This window comes from Malania oleifera, chromosome 3 (genome assembly GCF_029873635.1).
Source record: "Malania oleifera isolate guangnan ecotype guangnan chromosome 3, ASM2987363v1, whole genome shotgun sequence".
Classification (NCBI taxonomy): Eukaryota; Viridiplantae; Streptophyta; class Magnoliopsida; order Santalales; family Ximeniaceae; genus Malania; species Malania oleifera.
In genome coordinates this window covers 45477895-45502165 of record NC_080419.1, presented here as the reverse complement: position 1 = coordinate 45502165, position 24271 = coordinate 45477895, and the positions used below count along the sequence as shown (strand labels likewise).

The 24271-nt window shown below is 35.7% G+C and overlaps 1 protein-coding gene across 1 annotated transcript in view; it reads left to right on the top strand.

Moving 5' to 3' along the window:
• The window catches only part of LOC131151772 (uncharacterized), an 89984-nt gene extending 66144 nt beyond the window's left edge, over window positions 1-23840 (top strand). Inside the window, exons 12-13 of the mRNA XM_058103174.1 lie at window positions 15768-15998; window positions 22908-23840. Coding sequence (XP_057959157.1) covers window positions 15768-15998; window positions 22908-23042 — 366 coding nt within the window. The 3' untranslated portion in view covers window positions 23043-23840. The remainder of the gene's footprint in view (window positions 1-15767; window positions 15999-22907) is intronic.
• The last annotated feature ends 431 nt before the right edge of the window (window positions 23841-24271 follow it).

Here is a 24271-nt window from a genome sequence, read left to right as displayed (position 1 = left end):
TCATCACCATCAAGACGCCTTTACACACCTTCATTATCACACTTTCAGACTTGTAACTATACCCGTGACAATCTAAAGTGCCCAATGAAATCACATTCTTCTGTAGATCCGGTACATGCCTTACATCACATAATGTTTTCACAACACCATCATACATTTTTATTCTGACATTTCCTATTCCAATAATTTTGCATGAAACATCATTTCCCATTAGAATAGGACCAGAATTTACTGACTTGTAGTTGTTGAACCAATTTCTATTTGGTGTCATGTGATAAGAACATCCCGAATCTAGGATCCAAGAATCTGTGAGGCGTTCTAAACCTGATGAAACAGAAAGCCAACATGGTATTAGAGCTTTAGTTGCTAAGAGGTCATGGGTTCTAGTCTTGTTTGCATTTTTTTCGTGGTGGTTAAAAATTATCTTCTTCTTTATAATGGGTGTTATCTCTAAGTCATGTGCGGGGTAGGGTTAAAGCTTGATTTACATTGTTGGCCAACTGCCTAAGAACTTAAGCATTTTCAGGTAAAGTGGCAATCTAATACTCTTTTTAGTAGGCTTAGAGATTTTTGGTCACGGCAAGACGAGCCGTTTATCATTACGATAGGTGTCAAGTGGAAGTGCAGTGATGTATGCAACTGAGGCATCCTAAGAGACCGGTAGACTTGAACCTTGTTCCTACATGACCCGATCAATTTGATTAGGCACTCGCCATCTAAACCTAATTTTCTTAATTTATTCCTTCTAAAATATTTGGGGACGAAGCCTATGTTATAGTTTCTTTTGTGTAATTTTTAGGGATGTTCTTAAATTGGTAATCTAACACCTTTTTTAGTAGGCTTAAGAGATTTTTTAACTTTATTTTCTCAGTTTATTCCTTATTGATATTTTCGGGAGGAAGCCTATGTATTGGTTTCTTTATGTAATTTTTAGGTATATTGGGCTGATTGTGATACTGGGAACCCTATGACAATGATATTCTGTAGAGAATTTTAGCCGGCCATTTATGCGCTGGCTTAAATAATAGGTATTTTATTTTAATTTGGATATTTTGAGATTTTGAGTTATTTTATGAAGTTAATCCTTGTGTAAATTGGAAGATCCAATCACAATGATAGGTCTCTCCCTCTTTTTATAATGATCATAATATTGTCACTAACTCTTAGTTACTGACGTAAATAACACCAATAATTGATAATACTCTTGCTCAAGCTAGACCCTAAGTGTCATATGCTCCTAGCTTGTTTCAAATTGTTAACTTGAGCACTCCCTAAAGCTTTAGTAAAAACATCAATTAGTTGGTGTCTTGAGTCCACATGGGTGGTTTCAATGACCTTCTACAGAGCTCTCTCGATCAAAATGACAATCAAGTTCAATATGCTTCATTCTCGTTTAAGATTGGATTGGAGGTGAATTATCACACATCAACTCATAGGTTGAGATTGTGAGAAACCAAGTTCTTCCAACATGCTCTTTTGCCAAACAAACTCATATGTAGTGTTTGCTATACTACCATGGTCCTATAGTCAAACTAACAGTCTATTAGCTCACAATAGTTTTTTCTTATGCTTTTAAGATGCTAGGTTACCACCAAAAAACACACAATACCTAGTTGCCAATATCCTATCAAGGGGACTTGGTCCAATTTGCATTTTTATAACCCTGATTACATGTATGACCTCAATTCTGAGGCAAGAGGCCTCTTACTCGATTACTCATGTACCATTGAGGTATTGCAAGATACAAACGACAACATCCCTGTGGATTACTTGAGGAGAATCTTGAAATTGGCTCACAACAAAATTGTAGCAAAAGATATGTCTGGTTGTATGATTTTAAGGTAGTTTAGCTTCCTAATAAGTCTCCTATTGTCAAGTGTCAGCCAACAAATCATTCACATCAGGTAATAATTTGTTGTTAAGATCCACAGGACCGTTAGCACGTTTGGATCCCAACAATAAAAGGTCTTTAACATACTTCCTCTGTGACAAGATGAACCCCCTATGAGATTCGGATATTTCTTTACCCAAGAATCATTTTAGTGGGCCCAAATCTTTAATTTGAAACTTTGTTTAGAGGAACCATTTCTAACTTTGGATACCCTAATTAGGGTTGCAAATGAGCCAAGCCGTTTGCGAGCTATTTGGTGCTCGACTCAATGATGGCTCATTCGAGGTTGTTTGTTTAGATAAATGAGCCAAGCTTGTGCTTAGATTTTGAGCTCAAAAACTAAACGAGCTGAGCTTAAACTAGACCATACATAGCTCACTAAGCTCATGAGCCAGCTTATTTAACTGGCTCACAACTTAAATTGTTTAAAAAAACTCAAATAATAGGATTGTTTAATAGGCTTACAAGTTAACTAATGAAGTAAATTCGTTTACTTTTTAGTATGTTGGATAAAAAATAGACTTGTCCATTTTCTTGTTAGGAAGCTCATTAATTTATATATTTGATTTAGAGTTTAAATAAACTTACATTATTTTACACAAATATTTAAAAGTATTTTCTCTTTAATCATCACTACTCACTTTGTTTTTTTATCTTTTAAAAAATTTTAATGACATAAAATTGTAAAACACAAATTAAAATATTAAATTTATATTTCAATAAGCAATTTTAGATCTAATTATAAAGCTCATTAATATATAATCGCAATTTTAACAAGGTTAGTCTTGGTTCGTTTAATTAACGAACCTAGCTTGAGCTCGGTTTTAAGAGTTTTTTTATTAACAATCCACACATGAACATGCTAAAGCTTGACTCGACTCACTTGCAGCCCTAGCCGTAGTCATCATTGCTAGTAATCACAAGGCCATCTACATACACAATGATTAAAATCCTACTAGTGGTAGTATGGCCGTAGAATACAAAGTGATCTGTCACACATTGATTAAGGCCAAATTCAAGCACAATTCAACCTACCAAACCATGATTTGGGAGATTGCTTTAGGCCAATTTATGGATTTATTAGTGAGCACACCAATTCTCATGACTAGAAGCAACGAACCTATGTGGTTGCTCCATAGACTTCCTCATGAAGATCACCATGTAGGAATGCATTCTTCACATCTAATTGATGCAAAGGCCAATAATAGGTGGTGGCTAAGGAGATGAACAAATGAGTTTAGGCAAGTTTTCTGACTAGGAGAATGTGTTAAGTAATCCAAACCGTATTCTTGAGTATATCCTTCTGTAAAAAGGCTAGCTGCAAGCCACTGAACTAGGATTGACATTCACGGTATACATCTAGCCATGTTCTTACACTTCCACGAAATTGTCAAGATTTCTGTTGAAATTTCCACTTTCTTCAACCCTCAAAAATCGAAATGATAGTCAATTTCCATTTTTCAATTTACGTTGAAATTTCCATAGATCATTTGAAATATCAAAATCTCAATATTTCAGTGAAATTTTCTGAAATTCTAACTAATAGAATGAAATTCCCCTAAAATTCAAGTTTTAGATTCTAAACTCAAATTGAAATTTCTCTCTTAATTTATTTTCTGTTCTTATTGAAACTAAAGATTATTGCAAGAAGGATATGACTTTTGTCTAGACAATTGAAATTTTATGAAAAAATTAACTCAGATATGAACTTGCAACATTTTATTTCAACATTTATGTCCAAGTTATTTGTATTTGTGTTCACTTATATTAATTGAACATTTGAACATGCTTAATATCATTATTATATTACAATTATTGCATCTTATACACGACATGCCCATCTTTATAATATTTTCATTCTAAATCTTCCATTATTATGTCTACTAATGGTTTCTAGAGTTTCATAAAAGAATTCCATTCTTTATGGCATATTTTCATCATTTTTAAAAATCAAAATCGAAATTAACTTGGCAAAATTTCCATACCTTCGAAGCCTCAAATTGAAATTTAAGACATGTTAGGATATCATTTTACCTAAAAGTTTAAGCTGTTAGGTTGTGGGCCAACAATGTATATCAAGGCTTTACACTCCCGTACTTGCGCAGCCCAACAACATTTGAAGAGATGCACAGAATAGATAACACCCATTACAAGGAATACAATAATATTTTAAACACCCCACAATAAACGCGGCCAACAAGACTAGAACCCATGACTTGTTGGTAACCAACTCCGATAACATGTTAGAATACCACTTTACCTAAAAGCGTCACGCAATGGAGGTAAAGCATTGACATAAGGGCCACATATGTACATCAGCCACATGTGTATGGTGTGGTTAGCAGGTGGTGGCAGCATTTTTGCTCCAAGTCTCTGCTAGCAGCGAGCCTACTGAGTTGTCGGGGTAGGGCTGAGGTTGCCCTTGAGGCCTGCACGGCACAGCAGCCTAACCCCAAGGATGGAACTCTTAGGAGCTGTTCAACGAGGTTGGTGAAAACTCAAAAGTGCCAAAATTGTACGACGCGCTTCAGGCTTATTACCTTGATACTTTTGCTTTTAGGTAAAGTGGTATTCTAACATGGTATCAGAGTTGGTTACTAGCAGGTATTGGGTTCTAGTCTCGTTGCCCGCATTTATTCTGTGGTGTTTAAAAAACTATTGGCTTTTAAGGTGGTAATCTAACAAAGACTTTGCACCTAGTGACAACCAACCATTGACTTATCAGGAGATACCAGTTCCCAAGTGTCATCATAATGTAACGCACAAATCTCTTCAACCATTGTAGTCTCCACCTAAAATGGGATAAGCATCCAAAAACAAACTTAGGAAGAGCAATAGAAATACTAACAAAACAGTATACGCAGGTGGCAAGAAATCACAAAAAACAAAATTAGAGATTGAATGTTGGGTAAAAGTGTGTTTACCTCGTCAGGCGGCAATAGAAAGATTGACATCCTGGGAAATAGGATCATCAAGGAAACTAGACGGGTAGAAGTAGATACTAGAGGATGCTCTTGTTTTTTGAGTCATTGTTGTGTGTGCATGAACAAATTAGGATGATCCAAGCGACGAGAAGGACTCAACCTGGATGAAGATGTAGGAGGACTAGGCGGAGATATGAGGTTAGGATATGGAAGACTAAGCAAGGGAAGGGGCTTATCATGGTCAATCCGACTCAAGGAACCAAAATAGTATGGTTTAGACTCAAATAAGGTAAGATCAATAGGGACAAAGAATCAATGTAAAGTAGGGCTAACATACATATCCCTAATACAAGAGTAGCCTAAAAAAATACATTTGATCATGCCAGGATCCAACTATCCATTCTTGGCCTTAACTGGTGTAGAATGGACACACAACCAAATATATGAGGAACAAGTGAGAACAAAGGACTTAGGGTATATTGCCACCAAGGGCAGAGGGCAACATTTTATTAATAAGAAAGCAAGATGTGGACATGGCATCACTCCCAAAAAAAAAAAAAAAAAATCCAAGGTCATTAATTTGACCATAATACCCTCGCTAACTGTTAGGTACTAACATGGATAATAATTCTAAATAACTGATAACTAATGACAATCCTTATAGATCTTTGGGATGGAGGCTATTGTTAAGGCTTGATATATTATATATTGTTGACCACAACCTAATAGCTTAAGCTTTTAGGTAAAGTGGTAATCTAATATGGTATTAGAGCTATGGTTTCTAGGAGGTCCTAGGTTCTAGTCTTGTTGCCCGTTTGCTTGTTAAGAATTATCTTATTCCCTATAATGGGTGGTGTTTATCAATTGTTCACCGCTCTACGTGCAATTGGGATGCACATTCAGGAGTGTTAATGCTTGATATACATTTCCCCATAACCAAAGAGCTTAAGCTTTTAGGTAAAGTGGTACTCTTAACACCTAATGCTTTCCTTGTGTCACTTTTGGGTGGTTTTATGATGGAGGATATTTCGTGGAAAAGTTTAGTGGCCATTTTATGCACTGGCTTAAAAATTAAGTGTTTTATTTTAGTTTGATAAATTTGGATATTTTGAGCTTATATTTTAATTCTTGTTTAGTTTCTCAATAGATGGGGCTTGTTTTACTAAAAATATTTTTTGTAGAGGTAAGAAAGATCCAAAACAAGCCACCCACATGAAAAAGCTGCTGCACTTCTAATTGCACTCGATCAATAGGCCCCCTAGGAAGCTCCTCCTTCAACTTGAACTCTGCAGCTGGACTCTCCTACACTCTTCTTGCACTGTATGGGCAACCAAAACTGTGTAGCTTTCTTGAGGCTGTTGATGGTTATTTTGATAATTTAGCATTATTGGTATGCGTTAATGTTATGTTAGTAAGCGTGAATTAGTAAGGGAATTCTGGTGATTGGTATGTACTTGGCATATATTAGAAATAGAGGCAGTGACCTATCATTGTAATTAGGTCTTCCATTTTACCCAATTCTTCAACATGGTATCAAAGCATGATTTTTGAGACCTAGACTCTAATTGCCACTGCCACCGTCAAAACTGAAGCCTAAGACCCTCAATCTGCTGCATGTCTACAATCATAGGAGAATTTCTAGTGCCACTATAGGCCTAGAAAATAGCCAGCAGCTGTCGGAAGCCACAGTAGTTTCCAAAAATTTCCTGAACGATGCTGCCAGTTCAAGAACACAAAAATCTCTATAGATATTTGCGAAACCAACACCATAGCAACTCACAGATATTGCCAATCTGCCTCGCCCCCACCCCCCTGGTGAAATCAAATCACCAGAGATCCTCCCACATGCCGGCTGAAAGCAGGCAGGGCTGACCCCACGCACTGGTGCATGAAGGTTATTTCAGGCATGTTTCTGGCCTGAATTCCTTTTGCAGTGTTTGAATCCCTTGGTAAACATGTTGTTGAAGTTTTTTGGTGGTTCTATTGTTTGAAGATCTTATCTTCTTTAGTTACTCATGTGTTGCCGCCGGGGAATTATTGTTTGATACTTCCTGAAGCTGTTTGATGTTTATTGAGTTCATTGGGGCCTAAAATAGTGATATTTACTGTTTGTGATTCATTTGTCATGTGCTTCTTGTTTGCTCTGGTTAATAAGGTTGTGTGTGTTGAAAAGTATGTTGTTCTCTGTGAATTTTTTATTTGCTGCTGTATCGAGGTTGTGTGTGTGTGTGTTGGGTTGGAGTCCCCAAATCCCAAAAATATGATTCCCTTGTCATTCGCTTGTTTCGGTAAACAACGTCCTATAATTGTTTTAGAGGAGTCGTTTTCAAGGTTCCTGCATTATTAGGCATCCCAACAAGCATCTGATGACATTGCATATTTTGCTCAAAAAGGCAATCCTATAGTCTGTATGTCATCCAAGGTTGTCAGAATCGGGATTCTACGTAGAATTGTTGGAGGGGTCTGCAGGATCGAATCGTAGAATCAGATCAAGAATTGTAAGATTCTACTTTCAGTGTAAAAAAAATATTTAAAATAAATGTATATGGAATTTTATGACAATTCTTAAGACTATAAGCTTAATAAACACAGCAGCAAAAAGAAGAGGAAGAAAGGAGTTGATAGAGAGAAGAGTGCTGACTCTGCTGGCTGCTGTGGTGTTCGATAGAGAGAAGAGGACTGAAGAAAGAACAATCAGAACTTAGTGCTGACAGAAGAGTTGGCTGTCAAGTGCTGAACTGCACATCGAAGCCTTACTGGAGTAGTCGACTGGAGTAGAGGAGAGTCAGAGAGAGATGAGAGTGTTCGAAGGGTTCACTGGTTGCTGCCTTGCTGCTGATCAAAGTATCGAACATCTCAGCTGTTGAACAGTGCTGCTGGCGAGTGCTGAACTGCACATCGAACACAAACAGGACTGTTACAGCCTTACAGGAGTAGTTGATTATAGTAGAGGGAGACGAGAGTGCTCAAAAGGGTTTGCTGGTTGCTGCCTTGCTGCTAATTGAATCGAACTCTGAAGCTATCGAACGGAGCTGCTGGGAGCTATTTTGCCCTAGATTTCAAGATTTTGGGCTTAATGGAAAAACTTTGGGCCCTCTTTTATAGTAAAAACACATATTGGGCCTTACAATTCAAGCCCAAAGAGGGAAAATACCCATTCCAGGCAGAATTGTAGAATCGTTATGATTCTACTCACAATTCCAATTCCACAATTCCATCGATTTAGGTACCATTTTGCAACGATTCTACGGAAATGCGATTATCCATGGGAGCTGGATCGTTAGGGTGATATTAAATCGTAGAATCGTACGATTCTACAAATCAAGTTGTAATTTTAACAGCCATGATATCATTTAGTATCTCTCCAGCTAGTGCGTGGGTATCAATTCTGCTGCTATTGACCATATGACAAAGTGTCACCAACTTCTTTTTTGCCCTATAGTATTCTAAAAATCTACCTCAAATTATCCTTGTTGATGGGTCCACGACTATATTTAAGGGGATAAGAAGAGTAAATGTTACTCCCTCCGTCCCTCTTTCGCGTGATTCTACATTCCTAAATCCACCCTTCAATCTCATGTCTGTTAGTAAAATTATGGAATACTAAATTTTTTTGTATTCTTCTTACTTGATTCTAATGTTATTTAGGATTTAAAGACTAGGAGATGATTGACATAAGAAATAAGTTTGGTGGACTTTACTACTTTGAGTTGCTCTCTTCTCTAGTTGCCTATAGTGTCGTTGCTACACCATATCAAATCCATTGTTGTGTTGGTTATGTGTCATTGGACAAGTTAAAACAGCTAGTTCCTACTTTGGGTTTTGTGTCTAATCTTGAGTGAGTCTTGTCAATTAAGAAAGAATCATGATGTTATCTTTTCTTTCTGTGTCAATAAATGGGTAGTTAGACACTTACCCCTTTCATGTTAGTCCATTACAATGTTTGGGGTCCTAGCTGTGTCACATCAAAGTTCTAGTTTTAGGTGTACTCTAGTATGACTTAGTTTGTATTCAATGAAATATCATTCTAAGTTGTTTAATTTCTTTTGTGCTTTCTATTTAATTTGCTATGCCAATTAAGATGCTTGGTAGTGATAATACAAAGGAATACTTCAATATTCAAGTTCACTACTGCTATGAAAAACTCTAGCATGATCCGTTAGTCATCTTGTGTCCACACTCCACAACAAAATGGAGTTGCAAACTGAAAAAGCAAACATATTCTCAATGTCACTTGAACCTTATTGTATCAAATGAATGTTCTCAAAGCATTTTGGAGTGATGCTATGCTCATTATTTGTTCTCTCATCAATAAAATGTCATCCTTTGTCCTTGGTGGTAAAATTTCATATTTCAGTTATCTTTCTAAGGTTCCTTGTATACTCAGTTGAGTGTTTTTTTTTTCATAGAAAAATAAATTCATTAGATAGAATAAGAATATACAATTAGGAGAAGAGACATCTCCTTAACAAAGTTTAGGAAACCCCAAGAAAAAACAAAATAAGTAAACCAAAAAGTCGACAGAGATAGCCAATCCCACTAAATATTTGAGAAGCATATCCCCTTGAAATTACCATTATCCACGCATCACAGATAAGCCAGAAAATGAATCTTCTCCCACTTAATGCTAATTTCTTCCTTGAAAATATACGCAAGTTTCGTTCCTTCTACAAACTCTGAAATACTACAAATATAGCACTAACCCATAGCGCTTTTCCTTCATTCTTCCTACCAAACCCAACAAAAGATATTGCCAAAAACTCCTCCACTGTCCTTGGACAAACCCAACTTTCTCCAAAATAACTAAATAACTTGTTCCAAACCTTCCATGCAAAATTATAATGCAAGGAAAGATGCGGAGCAGATTCTGAGCAATTAAAAGAAAGCACGCATATATTTGGAAAAAAAAAAAAGCCTTTAAAGGCCTCCTAATTTGCAACAAGTTCTTAGTATTTATCCTATTAAGCACGACCAACCAAATGAAAGCTTTGATTTTTTTTGGGGGTGGGGTTTGGCCTTCCAAATTGTTTTGTAGAGAGGGGCAAAGTTGGTGATAACCAAGAATTCACAAAAAACAATTGCAAGAATAGACCTTTGAGGGATCCAATAGCCAAGATCGACTATTAGCTTCTAAGGATACCTGAAAATTATTCAACAGGACCAATGAAGAAGATAACTCATTTGTTTTCCTATTGTTCAAGGATCTACTAAAATGGAAATTCCAAGAAGGTAAAGGACCATTCGAATCAACAAGGAAAGAGGAAATGGAATCATTTTGTTATGAGCTCAATCAAAATAGGCAAGGGAAAGAGGTGGACAAGATCCTTAACCAAAGGTCTTTCCAAAATGAATATTACACCCCTTAACCCAACACAAATTTAGTATGGGGAATAAAGAGAGGATAAATCTGACGAATATCTTTCTATGGACTTTCTGAAGAATATTGAGGACCCAAATTGGTATCCCACCCATTCCAATCAAGTCCAAACTTGATTTTAATAACTTTATAGACAAAAAAGAATCCTTTAAAGGGAACCACCAAAGTCATTTGGCCAAGAGAGCCGTGTTTTTAGACACCAAATTTCCAAGACTGCCTTCCTATTTAGACCTACAAACTACCTCCCAACTCACCAAATGATCCTAAAACCCCCATCTTTGACCAAAGAAAATCTCTCATAACCCTGTCGATCTTACTAGCAAAACCCGCTGAGATTTTAATAATAGAAAGAAAATACAATAGGATACTAGAAAGACAAGCTTGGATTAGAGTAATCCTACCTCCCAAGGAAAAAAGAGCTCCCTTCCACCCATCTAGATGTTTGGACACTCTCTTAACTCTTGGGTCCCAAAAGCTAATTGACCTAGGATTACCCCTCGAAGGAACCCCTAGATAGGACAACAACCACTCCAACTCAACCAATTTCCAAAGATAACACTCTAGCATGCTTTGTAGGCACGTTAATTGTCGTGATAGCACTCTCTGCCATATTAGTCTTAAGCCTTAAAATCCTTCCAAAAATATGGAGAAACCCCAAAATTTTCAAAAAATAAAAATAAAAATGAATAAGTTGGATCTTTATTCTATCACATGTATTTTTTTGGGTTATTCCTATACTCAAAAGGGATATCAATGTTATTTCCCTACTTTACATTTTTTAATTTGCCACCTAGGTGGGTAGTGGGAGGTGACTTTAATGTGGCAAGGTTTTTGGCGAAGAAGAAAAGGCGCCCGGGGGGGGGGGGGGGGAGGGGGGTGGTGGTGCAGAACTAATGCTAGTATGCAGCATTGACTTGTTTACTAGAGTGTGGCCTGAGAGATTTTCCTTTGAGTAATGCCTTTTTTACTTGGTTTGTGTGTGAGTTGGGCCCGAGGGTGTGTCTACTAGGCAGTGAATAGTAGAATGAATAGATTGTTGTTTTGTAGTTATTGAGAGGACAAATTCTCTAACTTCTTCGAAATTGTTCCCCCAAGATCACTTCCCTATTTTTTGGAATCAAGTGGGGTATCTTAGGTCCCACTCCTTTTGGTTCAAGAATATGTGGCTGGACCATGCTTCTTTTAAGCCTTTAGTGAGGAGCTCATGGGAAGAGGACATAGGGAGGGGTTTGGAAGGCTTTACATTTATGAGGAAGTTGAAACGTTTGAAGGAGAAACTGAAAATTTGGAATAAAAAGGTGTTTGGAGATGTTAGAATTAGGAAATCCAGCATCTTAGGTGAGCTGTAATTTTTTGGATATAAAGGAAGAGGAGACTAATATTTTGGAGAGCGAAGAGGTAAAAAGGATCTCTCTAAAGAATGAATCGGACAAGGTGATTTTTATGGATGAAAAGCCAAGGTTAAGTGGGTCAAAGAAAGTGATTGTAATAATGGCTTCTTCCTTAGGCTAGCTAATTGATAAATGAGGAAAAAATATGATTAGGGAGTTGGAGATGGGAGGAAAGGAGAATTATTAACGATCTTGATAGGATTGCTTTTGAGAGCACTAATTTTTTTTATTATATTTATTCTAAGGAAGAGGTTTGTAGACCAATCGTTGAGGGATTAGAGTGGAATCACATCTTTAGGGATGGGATGCTTTGGTTAGAGAGGCCTTTTGATGGGGGGAGGTGAGGGGGTAGTTTTTGGGATGGAGAGGGATAAGGCTCTGGGTTTGAATAATTCTAACTTATCTTCTTTCAATATTGTTGGGATACTATTAAGGACGACTTGCTCTAAATCTACTGAATTTTATGGGAATGGATTCTGAGTAAGAGCATTAAGCTTTGTGCCTAAGAAATGTAGGTCCATTAAGATAGAGGACTTAAAAACTATTAGTATAGTCTCTATTGTTTAAAAGATTAACACCAAAGTTCTAGCTAATAGACTGAGCCCGATGCTTGATAAGACTATATCTATAGCTCATAGTGCTCACTTCCCCCTTTTTTTCTTTTTTCTTTTTTTGGGTTTTTGGGGGGGGGGGGGGGGGTGAGTGGGGTTAGACAAATAGGGCTTAGAGAGACATTAGTCAAGGGGATCCACTTTCTCCCTTTCTTTTTGGCCTAGTAGCTTATGTGTAAAGTAGATTGGTCGAAGGGGTTCTGGATCGGGGGTTGGTGAAAGTTTTGGAAGTGGGAAGAGATGGAGTAGTGGTTTCTCATCATCAGTTTGCAAATGATACTACTTTCTTTCTAGATAATCATAGTCCTCCTTTCAGATGCATTTTAGGTATCCTCCGTGTCTTTAAGAGGGTGTTGGGGCTTAAAATAAATTTGTGGAAAAGCGAAATAACAAATATTAATGTGCTTGTTGAGTGCGCTAGGGAGAAGTCTTCTGAGGTGAGGTGTGGTCTTTTGGATTGGCCTTTGACTTATTTAGTGGTCCCTTTGGGGCGCAATCCTAGATCTGCAGAGTTTTGAAACTTGGTAGTGGAAAGAGTGGCCAAGAGACTAGATGGTTGGAAGGGGGTACTTTATTCCCTTGGGGGTAGAATCATTCTTATTTAGGCTTGTTTATTTAGTATCCCATTATATTATTTGCCTATTTTTAATATTCCTAGGGGGATTGCAAATAAGATTGAGAAAATAATGAGAGACTTCTTATAGCTTGGATTTGGGGGTTTTCAATAAATAGTGAGGTGGGAAGAGGTCTGCAAATCTAAAATGGAGGGAGGGTTAGGTCTTGGAAATTTGGTGTTTAAAAACACTGCTCTCTTAGCTAATTGGTTATGACATTTTCCCCTCGAAGCTCATTCCTTTTGGCATAAAGTGATTAAAAGTAGGCATGGGTTGGGTGAGAATGGGTGGGATACTAATGTTAGTTTGCGATGTTCTTTGGAGAGTTCATGGACATCAATTTCCCAAATTTATCCCTTATTCAATCTGACATTAATTTTTTTTTTTAGGGGTGGAAGGGTTCTCGAATTCATTTTGGAAAGCCCTGTGATTGGGGAATGATATTCTATCCACATCTTTTCCTTGTCTCTTTCGATTGAGCTTAGGGCAGGATAGTATGATTTCTTTTTTTGTGGTTGATTTAGTTAGTCCTCTGGTTTATTGGAACTTTCATTTTAGAAGATCTCTAAATGATAGAGTTGATGGAACTCTCCTCCTTGTCGTCATTATATTGTCATCTTTCTTTACCTTGGGATACTCAGTCTTGAGCTTTAGATCATTCGGGGGTGTACTCTTGTATATCTTTTATTTTTTTTGAGTTTTTCCCGTTCCAGCTCTACCTTTCCTGTATATTCATCTATTTGGAAGGCCAAAGCTCCCCCAAAAATTAAGGCTTTCATTTGGCTGACTGTGCTTAGTAGAATCAATACTAACAATCTGTTGCAAATTAGGAGTCCTTTGAAGGCCTTATCTCTAGATGTTTGTGTGCTTTGTCATTTGAATTTTGAAATGGCATCTCGTTTATTCTTACACTATGATTTTGCTTGGAGTATCTGAAATAAATTATTTGGCATGTTGGGAGAAACTTGGTTTTGCCTCAGTGTTGGTGGAAGGAATGTTGGCTCCTTGGAAATGCTATATATTTGCAGTGTTTTTGGGATTATTGGTTGAGTGTAATGCTCGTACTTTCAGGAAAAAAATTGAATTGGAAGCTGGCTTGGGAGAAAATTCAATACTTGTCCTCTTTATGGTGTGTTGGTTTTGGATGCTTTAAGGGAATTAGCTTTTAGGAAGTTCAGCAATACTGGAGGAATCTTTTGCTTTGATATTTTATAATATTTATTTGCTTTTTTAGTTTCATTCTTCTGTTTTTTTTTTTGGTCAGAATTTTGATGGGAGATGGCTTATTCTCCTCTTTGTAAATTCTTCTCTTATTAATGAAATCTCTTCTCTTGGTATAGAAAAAAAGTATTTGCTAGTGTTACATTGTACCTTGAGTAAGGATATTATGGTCATTAGCATATGCTTGACATATATTATAAATAGAGGGAGAGACCTATCGACTAGCATTGTGATTAGGTCTTCCATTTTACCCAATTCTTTAACAGAAGCAAATTTCCTTGAATTTCTTACACACTGATACTGAAACTTCTCCCTGAATGATCTAAACCACTGCTTGCTTCTTCCTGAAAAATCATTTTTCCTAACTGCAATGCTTTGCTAGCACAACAGCTCAACAGCATCTCTCATGGCATGCATCTCTGAAGCTGAAACCTCCCATTGGCCAACTTCCTATCACAGCTAAAAAATTTGCCTCAAGATAAATGGCTTTATAGTAGCAACCGACCTTCTTATTGGTCAATTAACCAGCATCAGCATCAAACTCTAAAACCTTTCTCTGGTGCTTGCCATCGATCAAAGGTTGAGAATGTATCATCCAACTTATTGACATGTGGTAGCCCTTGTGCCAAATGAAACTCGCTGAAATTGATCATTAGCTTTGTCAAGAATCTCATTAAGAAACCAGAACTTACTGTGGAAGATGTTTGCATTTGGATTTTCCACAGACGCCATTGAATAACTGTTGCCAGCTTGACCAGCATATCTGAGTTTTGCACTTAATCACAGCTCTTGACTAACTCATGTCAGCAATCTGCAACCTTTAGCCCATCCATTTGTTTAGTTCTCAACATAGAAGGAGAAGAGGACAAAACCAGTTTTGCTGCTTCATAAAAAAGAGCTAAATAGACTCTTCTTTCCCATGCGCTCTATGGTATTTCTCACAGCTGATGTGCCTTTCTTGGAGGTTATCCTTCAGCGTAATTGCATTGTGAAAGAACTTCCATAAGGAGTGTTTAATCTTTCCCTGTATGCTCAATTCAAAACTTTTCAGCATGCTTCCAATAATTCTTTCTGAAATGGACACATGTACGCAACTGTATGCCTTCCATTGTCAGCATATCTCTTGAGACTGTACATGATATTTTGTCTTCATCTTCTTATTTGTTTCTTGCTAACTTGTCGTGCATCAACATTCTAACAGAATTAAGGGGAAGGTCCCAACTAGCTTTCTGGGGGTAGGGCATGAGAGAATCAAAATGAGGAATCAATTAGGATTTTTGGCATGGATAATCTCTTTGGACTAATAGCAGTGCAAATTGTGGCAAAGAGAAGGGCTTATTATAGTGAGAATTATGTAGGACCTTTATTCATTTAGTGTTTTGATTAGTCAACTTTTTGTTGGCATTAGGGCTAGCATGTTATTAGGCTATGGCTGATCACTTGTATTTGGTACTTTTCCCCTTGGTTATGGATGCAAGTACATCTTTTTTTTTTTTGGGTATTGTTTACTTTTTACAGTATGAAACTTGAACCGAAAAAAAAAAGGTAAAGGAAAAAACCTTATAGGGTGATAATTCCTTTAGTTATTTTCCAATTTTATATGTTCTTATTTTTAGTTTTGTTCCATTATATTTTAGAACACCATTCCATTCTTATGGTATGCGGCTGCATTCCATGGTATATGCTTAGTGATTTGGGAACTAAAATGTCTGATCATTGTCTCTGGTATGTTCATCAGATTGTGAAGGGTGTTGATGCAGTAACAAGGGAACAGTTGGTGCAAATAATGGCAATCCTTGGAATTCGAAATGCTGCTCCTATTTTTAGTATGGTTCCTGTTCTTGGCCCTATCAGGCCTGCAGCATTCCTACCAACAATAACCGAGGAGGACAAAGTTATACTGAACAATGTTCAAAAAATTGTTGAATTCTTAACTGCAGGAAGTTCGTTGTCAAGAGCATCTAATCAGGTAACTTAAAGAGTCAACTAATCTTCTGAGGATGATCCTTTAATTGAAAATTTTCCCCATCTCTGCTTTAAATTCCATGCACTCAACAGCTGAAATTGTCTTTTCAAGTTTGGGGTTGAAGCTTCTTGTCCTCTTTCGCTGCAACTTCTCTTTCTCTATCTAATATAACTTATTTTATGATAAAAAAAGTGAAAATTTTGGAGTTGAAGTTAGCTTGTGTTCCCTGAAATCATGTGCTTTACTGCTGTCCATTTTTTGAAAACAAAATACCTCTAAATCATATCTTCAAAATAGTTCATAATCTCTTCAAGATTTTTCTTCTTTTGAACAGTTAAAGGATGTTTACCTCTTGATATGTTTATGTACAAGTTTTGGTGTTTTTAAAATGACACTTGGATTCATAGTGGTTTATATTTTGCAATGAGATTTTATTCAGGTACTGTACTCAAATTTCATTCACTTGGACTGAAAAGTTCATAGATTTTGTTCTGATTAATGCCTTGTCATAATTTTTTTTTCTTGTTTATCATATATCATTTCTCTTGATGACACTGACTGGTTCTTTCAATTTTTGCACCATAGAGAATTATTTCTGAACTTGTCAAGTAGGCTTCTTATCTGCCTGTAGATTTCCTAAGCAAGCTCCCTAGCTAGAAACTTCTTTCAGCTTGTCTTGGATCCTGATCTTTCAATGCACTGATGAGGAGATAAAAAATTTAAGGCATTCTGTGGACTATTATGGTAAATTTCATAGAGGTTTATGCTTAGGACTTGGTTCCGGAGAATAGGAATGCTTAGAACTTGGGGAATGTACATATCCATGCAAGGATTTATATAAGGTTGTTTGCTTACTATTTGATAGATCAATTGACAGTAGGTGAGATGCCTTGTAGACTGTGCATGCTGGACGTGAACTCTCCATTTGCAAGGATATCTTCAACTTCTCATTTGGGTTCTTCGGCTGCTTTGTTTGACTTCAACTCCAGTCTCAACAATGAGTGGCTTGAGGCAGTTGATGTGAAATACAGGTTGCACCTGTTCAAGTTGAAGGATCAACCTTCTAAGAGGAATGATCCTTAATATTTGAAAAATTGTCTCCTATATTGACCCCATTGTAATTGATCTATTATAGATAAAGCTTAATAAGCACCAAGTCTTGCACATTGAAGTGCAATAGTCTTCTCCCTTGATCAACCCATCTTAGCTTCAAAGCTTTCTCCTAGTAGGCTTGGGCAATCTCTATGTTATTTCTTCTTTTGTTGGTGAAGATGTATGCTTTCAAACTCTATTTTCTCTATACAATTACTCATTGTGAGGTAACAATGGTTGTTGGCTTGTAACAAGCTCAAAAGAACTCTTGTTGGTTGTTGAGGTCTTTTTGGTATTGAAATAGAACTGAGCCACGTCAAGAGGGGTGCACCCAATTCTTAAGGAACACCCCAATATTTCACAAAATATTTGAAAAACAATTAAGTTGTCTCTTCTACCAAGAAATACTTGAGTGCTAGTATGAAGCATTGTACTTTGAAAACATGTCTATAAATACTAGTAAAGACCCATGCCTCTAAATCTAGGTAGGTTGGTTTTGAAGTCAAGGGTGACGCTTTCCTATTGGTCTTGTTGGTTCTAAAGACGCATAAACAACCTTGCTTTTTTCTTTTGCTCGATGTTGTCTTGTTGACTAGTAAGATTGGTCCGATATTCTCAACCATCTCGCCTTGCATGTGTGGCAAGTAATACCTCTGCTTCAACAATGCACTTTCCTAAGTGGCCTGCCCTGCTCAAGGAATGGAGAGTTAGTTGGCATGTGTTGGAGTAATTCATCATCTAACTAGAACTAGTGCACTTTACTCCCTTCCATCACTTCATGAGGTTTTGAGCAATTGGATCTTTGTCAAGGTTTTCCTTAATGCACTCCGACATTACTTGCTATTAGATGTGTTACTAGGCTGCAAGCTTGGCCTTCGTAGTTGGTGTATTTGTGACTTGGTTAGTTTGCCCCACTTTGGTCTATGAATTTCTCTATCATATCCATTACCTTATCCTTACCAATGAGGTTCCAACATTTTATCCTTAATTGACCTAGGAGTTGTTCCCGGGCATCCTAAAAAAAAAGGGTTATTATACACCCTATCCCTTGGAAAGAAAAAGGTAGCACTGAAGAAAGGAAAGAGTGAGATTGTGGTTTTGGTTGTTCTTGCAAAGCAAAGATCATTCGCTTGGCGAATGATAAAAAATCAAACCCCGCCTAGAATTCTTGCCGATGGGCTTACTTGGGGAATAATTGGAGCTGTGAAAAGAAATAGCTAATAGCTGAGTTTTCTGTCTTCACTAGGAACTTCGACCCAAACTAGTAATGTTGCTACACTTGAAGACAATGAATTACTGCTAACATCTCCTCCTCGAGTTGCGTACTTCCACTTAGTTTCACTAAGCTTACAGCTCTCGTATGCAACAAGATGTCCATCCAGTAACAAGAATCCTCCAAGGGCATAATTTGCTGCATATATCTGTTCCTTGAAAAGCTTTATAATGTCCAAAAGAGCTAGTATAGAATCCACCATCATGGCTTGCTTCAAGTTTTTTAAGGTTCCTTCGCACTCTAGGAGAGTTCTCCTTAACCCTCAACGAACTTGCGGTAGTAATTGGTGACTCCAAGAAAGGAATGCAACTCCTTGACTATTGTTGGGATATTCCTATCTTGAATAGCTCTCACCTTCTCTATATCCATCTGGATACAACCTTGTTGAATCGTATGGATGAGAAATTAAAATCTCTTTCTAGCAATTATCTTTCTTCCCATGTAGGTTGTTCTCTTTCAACCTAAAAAATACCTTCCAATAAGAGACCCTTAAAGTTCTTCATAGAATTGTAGACAATAATGTCATAATGGTATATGATGACGAACTTTTCGAGGTAGTCACGAGACACTTGATTCATTAGTGTGCAAAAAGTTGATGGCACATTAATTAACCGAAAGGGCATAACAAAGAATTTATAATCCCCATACCATCTCGCACATGTAGTCTTTGGGCTATCACCTTTGGCTATCCTTCTCTAATAGTAAATAGTAGCCCAACTAGCGACCTGCAAATCCAGTTTGGTGAAGTACTTGGTATAACTTAGCTGATCAAACAAATCAACATTAAGGTAGTGTTTGGTTCACAATTGGAATCAAAATCGGAATTCACTGGAATCGGAAACGGAATGTTAGATTCTTGTCTCATGTTTGGTTCGGCGAGGAATCGGAATCGAAATCGTATTATAATGTTTGGTATATATAAACATACGAATTGGAAATGAGTTTAATTTATCAATTATATCATTATAGTATAACAAATTTATTCAATTAATTTAATGTGGAATAATAACATTATAAATATGTAATTATTACATACTATTATTTTATTAAGCTATATAATAAATATTTTTTTGCAATAAAACCATTTTGATAATTATGAGCTTGATTATAATTTGCATATTATATATTATTATTATTTTAACTATATTATTAATATTCTATTTTATCTTATATTTTATAAGTATTATTTTTTAATGTGTAATTTATTATATGTAAATAAAAATCTCATGAATTGTAACACTATAACATAATTTATTATTTAATATAAAATAATAATATAATAAAACAACCACCATAGCATTATATTTTATTACGCAATAGTTTTTTATTCTTTTTATATATTATATCATTATTAAAATTTATTATATATTTTTTAATGATATTAATAATTAATATTTTATTTTACTTTAAGGTTATACATAATAATAACCACAATTATATCCTAGTATTCTATAATTAAATACTATTTTCTTACTTTTTTAAGTGTTATAGTATTAATATTATTTTTTAGATTTGTGTAATTTTATATTATATATTTATATTAATATTAATTTTGATATTTATGTAGCATGTATCTTTTAATATTATAATATACATACATATATATATATATATATATGCAAGTATTAAATATTTTTCTATACTATATCATTATTAAAATTTTTTATTATATATTTATAATTGATGATAATACAACAACAATAACAACAACAACAACAACAAAACCAAGCCTTAAGCCCCACCAGGTGGGGTTGGCTATATGAATCATTTTCCACCAATTTATGCGACATGGACCATTTCTTTTGACAAATTTAGGGCTATTAAATCCTTATTCACTCTCATTTCAAGTTATTTTAGGTTCCCTACCGCTTCTACTACCCCCCACAGTAACTAACTCGCTCTTCCTCACTAGCGCACTATGTGGCCTATGTTGCAAGTGCCCAAACCATCTGAGTCATCCCTCCTTTATCTTATCTTCTATAGGAGTTACACCTAACTTATCGTGAATATATTCATTCTTTAATTTATCTTTCAGTGTTATACCACTCATCTATCTAAGCATTCTCATCTTGACAACTTTTACATTTGGATATTCTATTTTTTCCTCGCCCAACATTTTGATCTATATAGAGCATAGGTGGTCTTATAGTCATCCTATAAAACTTCTTTTTTAATTTTAAGGGTATTCTACGATCACAAAGTACACTTGAAGCACTTCTCCATTTTACCCAACCTGCTTTAACTCTATGTATCACATTATCTTCAATTTCTCCTTCAGCTTTTGTGATAGATCCAAGGTGTCAAAATCTACAAGTACTATTTATTTCTTCTTCATCAAGTTTGTCTTTGTCTCCAATATTCCTCCAACCATTACTAAAATTACATTTAATATATTTTGTCTTAAATATTTAATTTAATTTAATTTAATTTTAATATTAATAATAATAATAATGTAATAAATCAATAATCATATTACAAGTATATAATAATATTTAACATTTAATATTTTCCTATTAATTTTTATATGTTTTAACATTATTATATATAATAAAAAAATATTATATTAAAATATATTATAATATCTTAAATATTAATAATGATATCATAATATTACTATTATTTTTTAAATTTGTGTAATATATACTAAATTATATTTATATAAATTATCGTATTATAGTAAATACTGTGTTTTTATGAATCAGATTTTGATTCCAGAGTAAAGTCAGGAATTAAAATTTAGGTAAAAGGGGGAATCTCATTCCTACATGGAATGAGAATCAGAATGAGATTACCATAAAACAAACATTAGAAATGGGAATCAACCATTCCAATTCCGATTCCTAAAGTTGATTCTCAATTATCAAACACCACCTAAGTGGAATGGGATACTTGTTGCAGACAGTCACTTTATTGAGCACATGATAATCTACACACGTTTGCATCTTCCCATCATATTTATTAAACAACACTAAGCTTTGGAAGGTTGTATGTAATCCACTTTTAATAACTAGTCAAGCCACTTTCGTGATTTCACCAACTCTAGAGGCGCCATCGGCTGTGGCCCTTTACCAGGGAGCTTCATACTTGGTAATGACTTAATCTCATGTTCCACAACTCGTAATGGTGACAAGTTGTACAGTAGCTCATCAGGCATTAACTTGGTGCTCCTTCAACACATCTTGAATGGCAGTAGGCACCAACTCTGGTCTTATGTCTTCATCCACCACCAATGAGGCAAGATATGTAAATTCACCCTTCTCAGTCCCATCTTGAGTTGCATGGCAAAGAGGAACTTCTAATTGTCTTCTCTCTTCTCCACAGCTTTAACCATGCAAAGGTAGTTACTCATGAGCTACTACAGGGCTTACCACTTGCCAGAAGGATTATCGATCAAGAATGTTAATCTGGTATCCTTGAGCAAAGTGCAACTTCGGCCCAAAGGAAGGCTGTGTGTGTGTGATAGGAAATATCACTAATGAGTTTCCTACCCTTAATTATACAATCCTAAGAAAAAAATAAGAAGCAATATGCAGTTGTAGTCGGCCAAATCTTATCAATGCAAGATCTCTTAACCGCTCACACAATTGCAGCTCAATTGCTTTGGCAGAATTGCAGTCTCTTATGGCATTTTTTCTGGCTGAATGACTCCCAAGGCTGTGACCCATACATCAAACCTGACCAAATCCTATGAAGCATAGATACTTGAAAACACCCCACCCTGCATAAATGTACTACCTGAATTGGATAAGGATATGCAAATATACGGATTGGGTAGATATCCCTAATGATTCTTTTGTTTTAAAATTTTAGATATTTGAAGGATACAGCTAGGATATGCGGGGATACATACAGTATATCTCTGGGAGTAGTTTTATATTTTTCTTTAAAAAAAGGATCGATTTAATATTTTAAACTCTACCCAATTTCGTTTAAGAAATGGGATCAACTTTGTTATTTTATGAAAGTTGGTGACCATGTTTATAAAACTATATGTGAGATTTGAATATCATTCAACTTGTTTGTGTTAGATTATTTATGTTGTTTTTGACAAGTTATGCTATTACCCTTTTAATGCTTTTTATCTTCTGTAAAATATTTGACAACTGTAAATAATTTTTTAAAATTTTTTTGTATATTATATAAATTGTCATATCCTTGCTATATCTATCCCAATTTTTCAAGAATTGTTCATATCAAATCCTGTATCACAATACACCTGTATCGTATATCAATATCAGTGCTTCCTTGGTTAAATCCTCTTTCACTTCCCACAATCCTTCTGTTGTGGGTTACATGCCATTGCCTGACAGCATGATTTTTTTTTTTTTTTTGTAAATTTTCGCGCTCCACTGTTTTTACTTTTGTATCTAATTTTCTTGCTGTTTGATTCTAGAGAAATTTTTTTTTATAACAGATTTAAGTTTTACTCAAGAATTGGATTTTTACTTCTAGATCTTTTTTTAGTTCAACTGTGTACTGATTGTAGCACATTGCGGAGATGAAAATACAAGTTTCAATTTGTGTTTCTTTTCTGTGGCTGTCAACAGGATTTTAATGTTACTCAGGTTGTGCAAGAACTACTTCCAGTGTTGCCAGGCATCTCAGCCCAAGTGCTTCCTGAGGTGCTGAGCCGGTTATCTTCCCGGGTATTGTCGCGCATTATCCGGGATGTATTTTTGTAATTGTGTAGGCTGCATGCTAACTGCTCGGGTCCCCTAAAATGTGTATATGTCAATAACTGAAATCAATTTTTAAGTGGAAAGTAGTTTTCCTCCATATATCATGTGTTCTCCAGCCCTTGGCCAATGTTGAGACGTAACTGGGTTCAGTTGAATTGAGGTTAACTTTGCATTAGAAACCAATTGTGTGTCGTGGCCTATGCTCTTTTAGTTGGCCTTACCATTCAGACGAGCTCTGATGGGGAGTCTGAATGTTGTTAACATTGGCCTTTGTGCATAAAGTCATCTGTTGTGTATATCCATTTCTGCTCTGAAGCCTACAGGAGTTCCATCTAATTTTCATCCAAATCAAAACATCAACTGCTTGGATAAAAGTCAAGGCCTTTTCCAGCTAGGTGTGCCATTTCATCTTCTTTCATGGTGTTATGGTGATACGAGAACGACACTCAAAAGAACTACGAATGTTCTGCTAGTACACTGTTATCAACAACTGCTGATCAAGCGGCCCTTGTCCTTTGTTACACATTGCCCACCTTGCAGTATGATGCAATTTCTGCTACCAAGAGATGTACTGTTGAAATGGTTATGTTTATGAAGGAAAAAAAAAAGGGACTTCAAAATGCTGTGTCTGCTGCCATTTTTTTGAGAAGATGGATTGAATATTGATTTCCTTTTCTGCATTTGTGCAAATCGGATTGCCCACATGATTTCACCTACCTGTATCCCTCGTCAGATATGGACCCTCAGCTGCCCTCAAAAGTTTTGTTTGGAATATGAATTTTAGTCTTGGATTTGGGTTTCTATGAATCTAAATGTGGCTACATAATTTCGCAGTATATATATATATATTTCAAATCCATAAAAATTTAATTAATGATCCAAAAATTCAAGCTCCTAAATACATAAATCAGATTGAAATTTAAGAAAATTATTAGCTTAAATTTTATTTTGAATGTATTTGGTTAAAATGCAATATGTATAATTTATTTAGTTTTTTTATATTTCAAACCTAAAAAATTTAAGGTACTCTAATTCATATTTCCAAACATAATTTAGGAGGAAAATGGATCATTAATGCCATAAAATAATGCAATTTCTTCCAAATATTTTTCCAAGTAGATTGGCAGTCTTCAATATATCTGACATAAATCAAGTATGGAGACTCATAAAAAACATTCCACTTTGTTCATTGCAATAAAATCACCCAAGAGAATGTTTTATCATAACTTTAT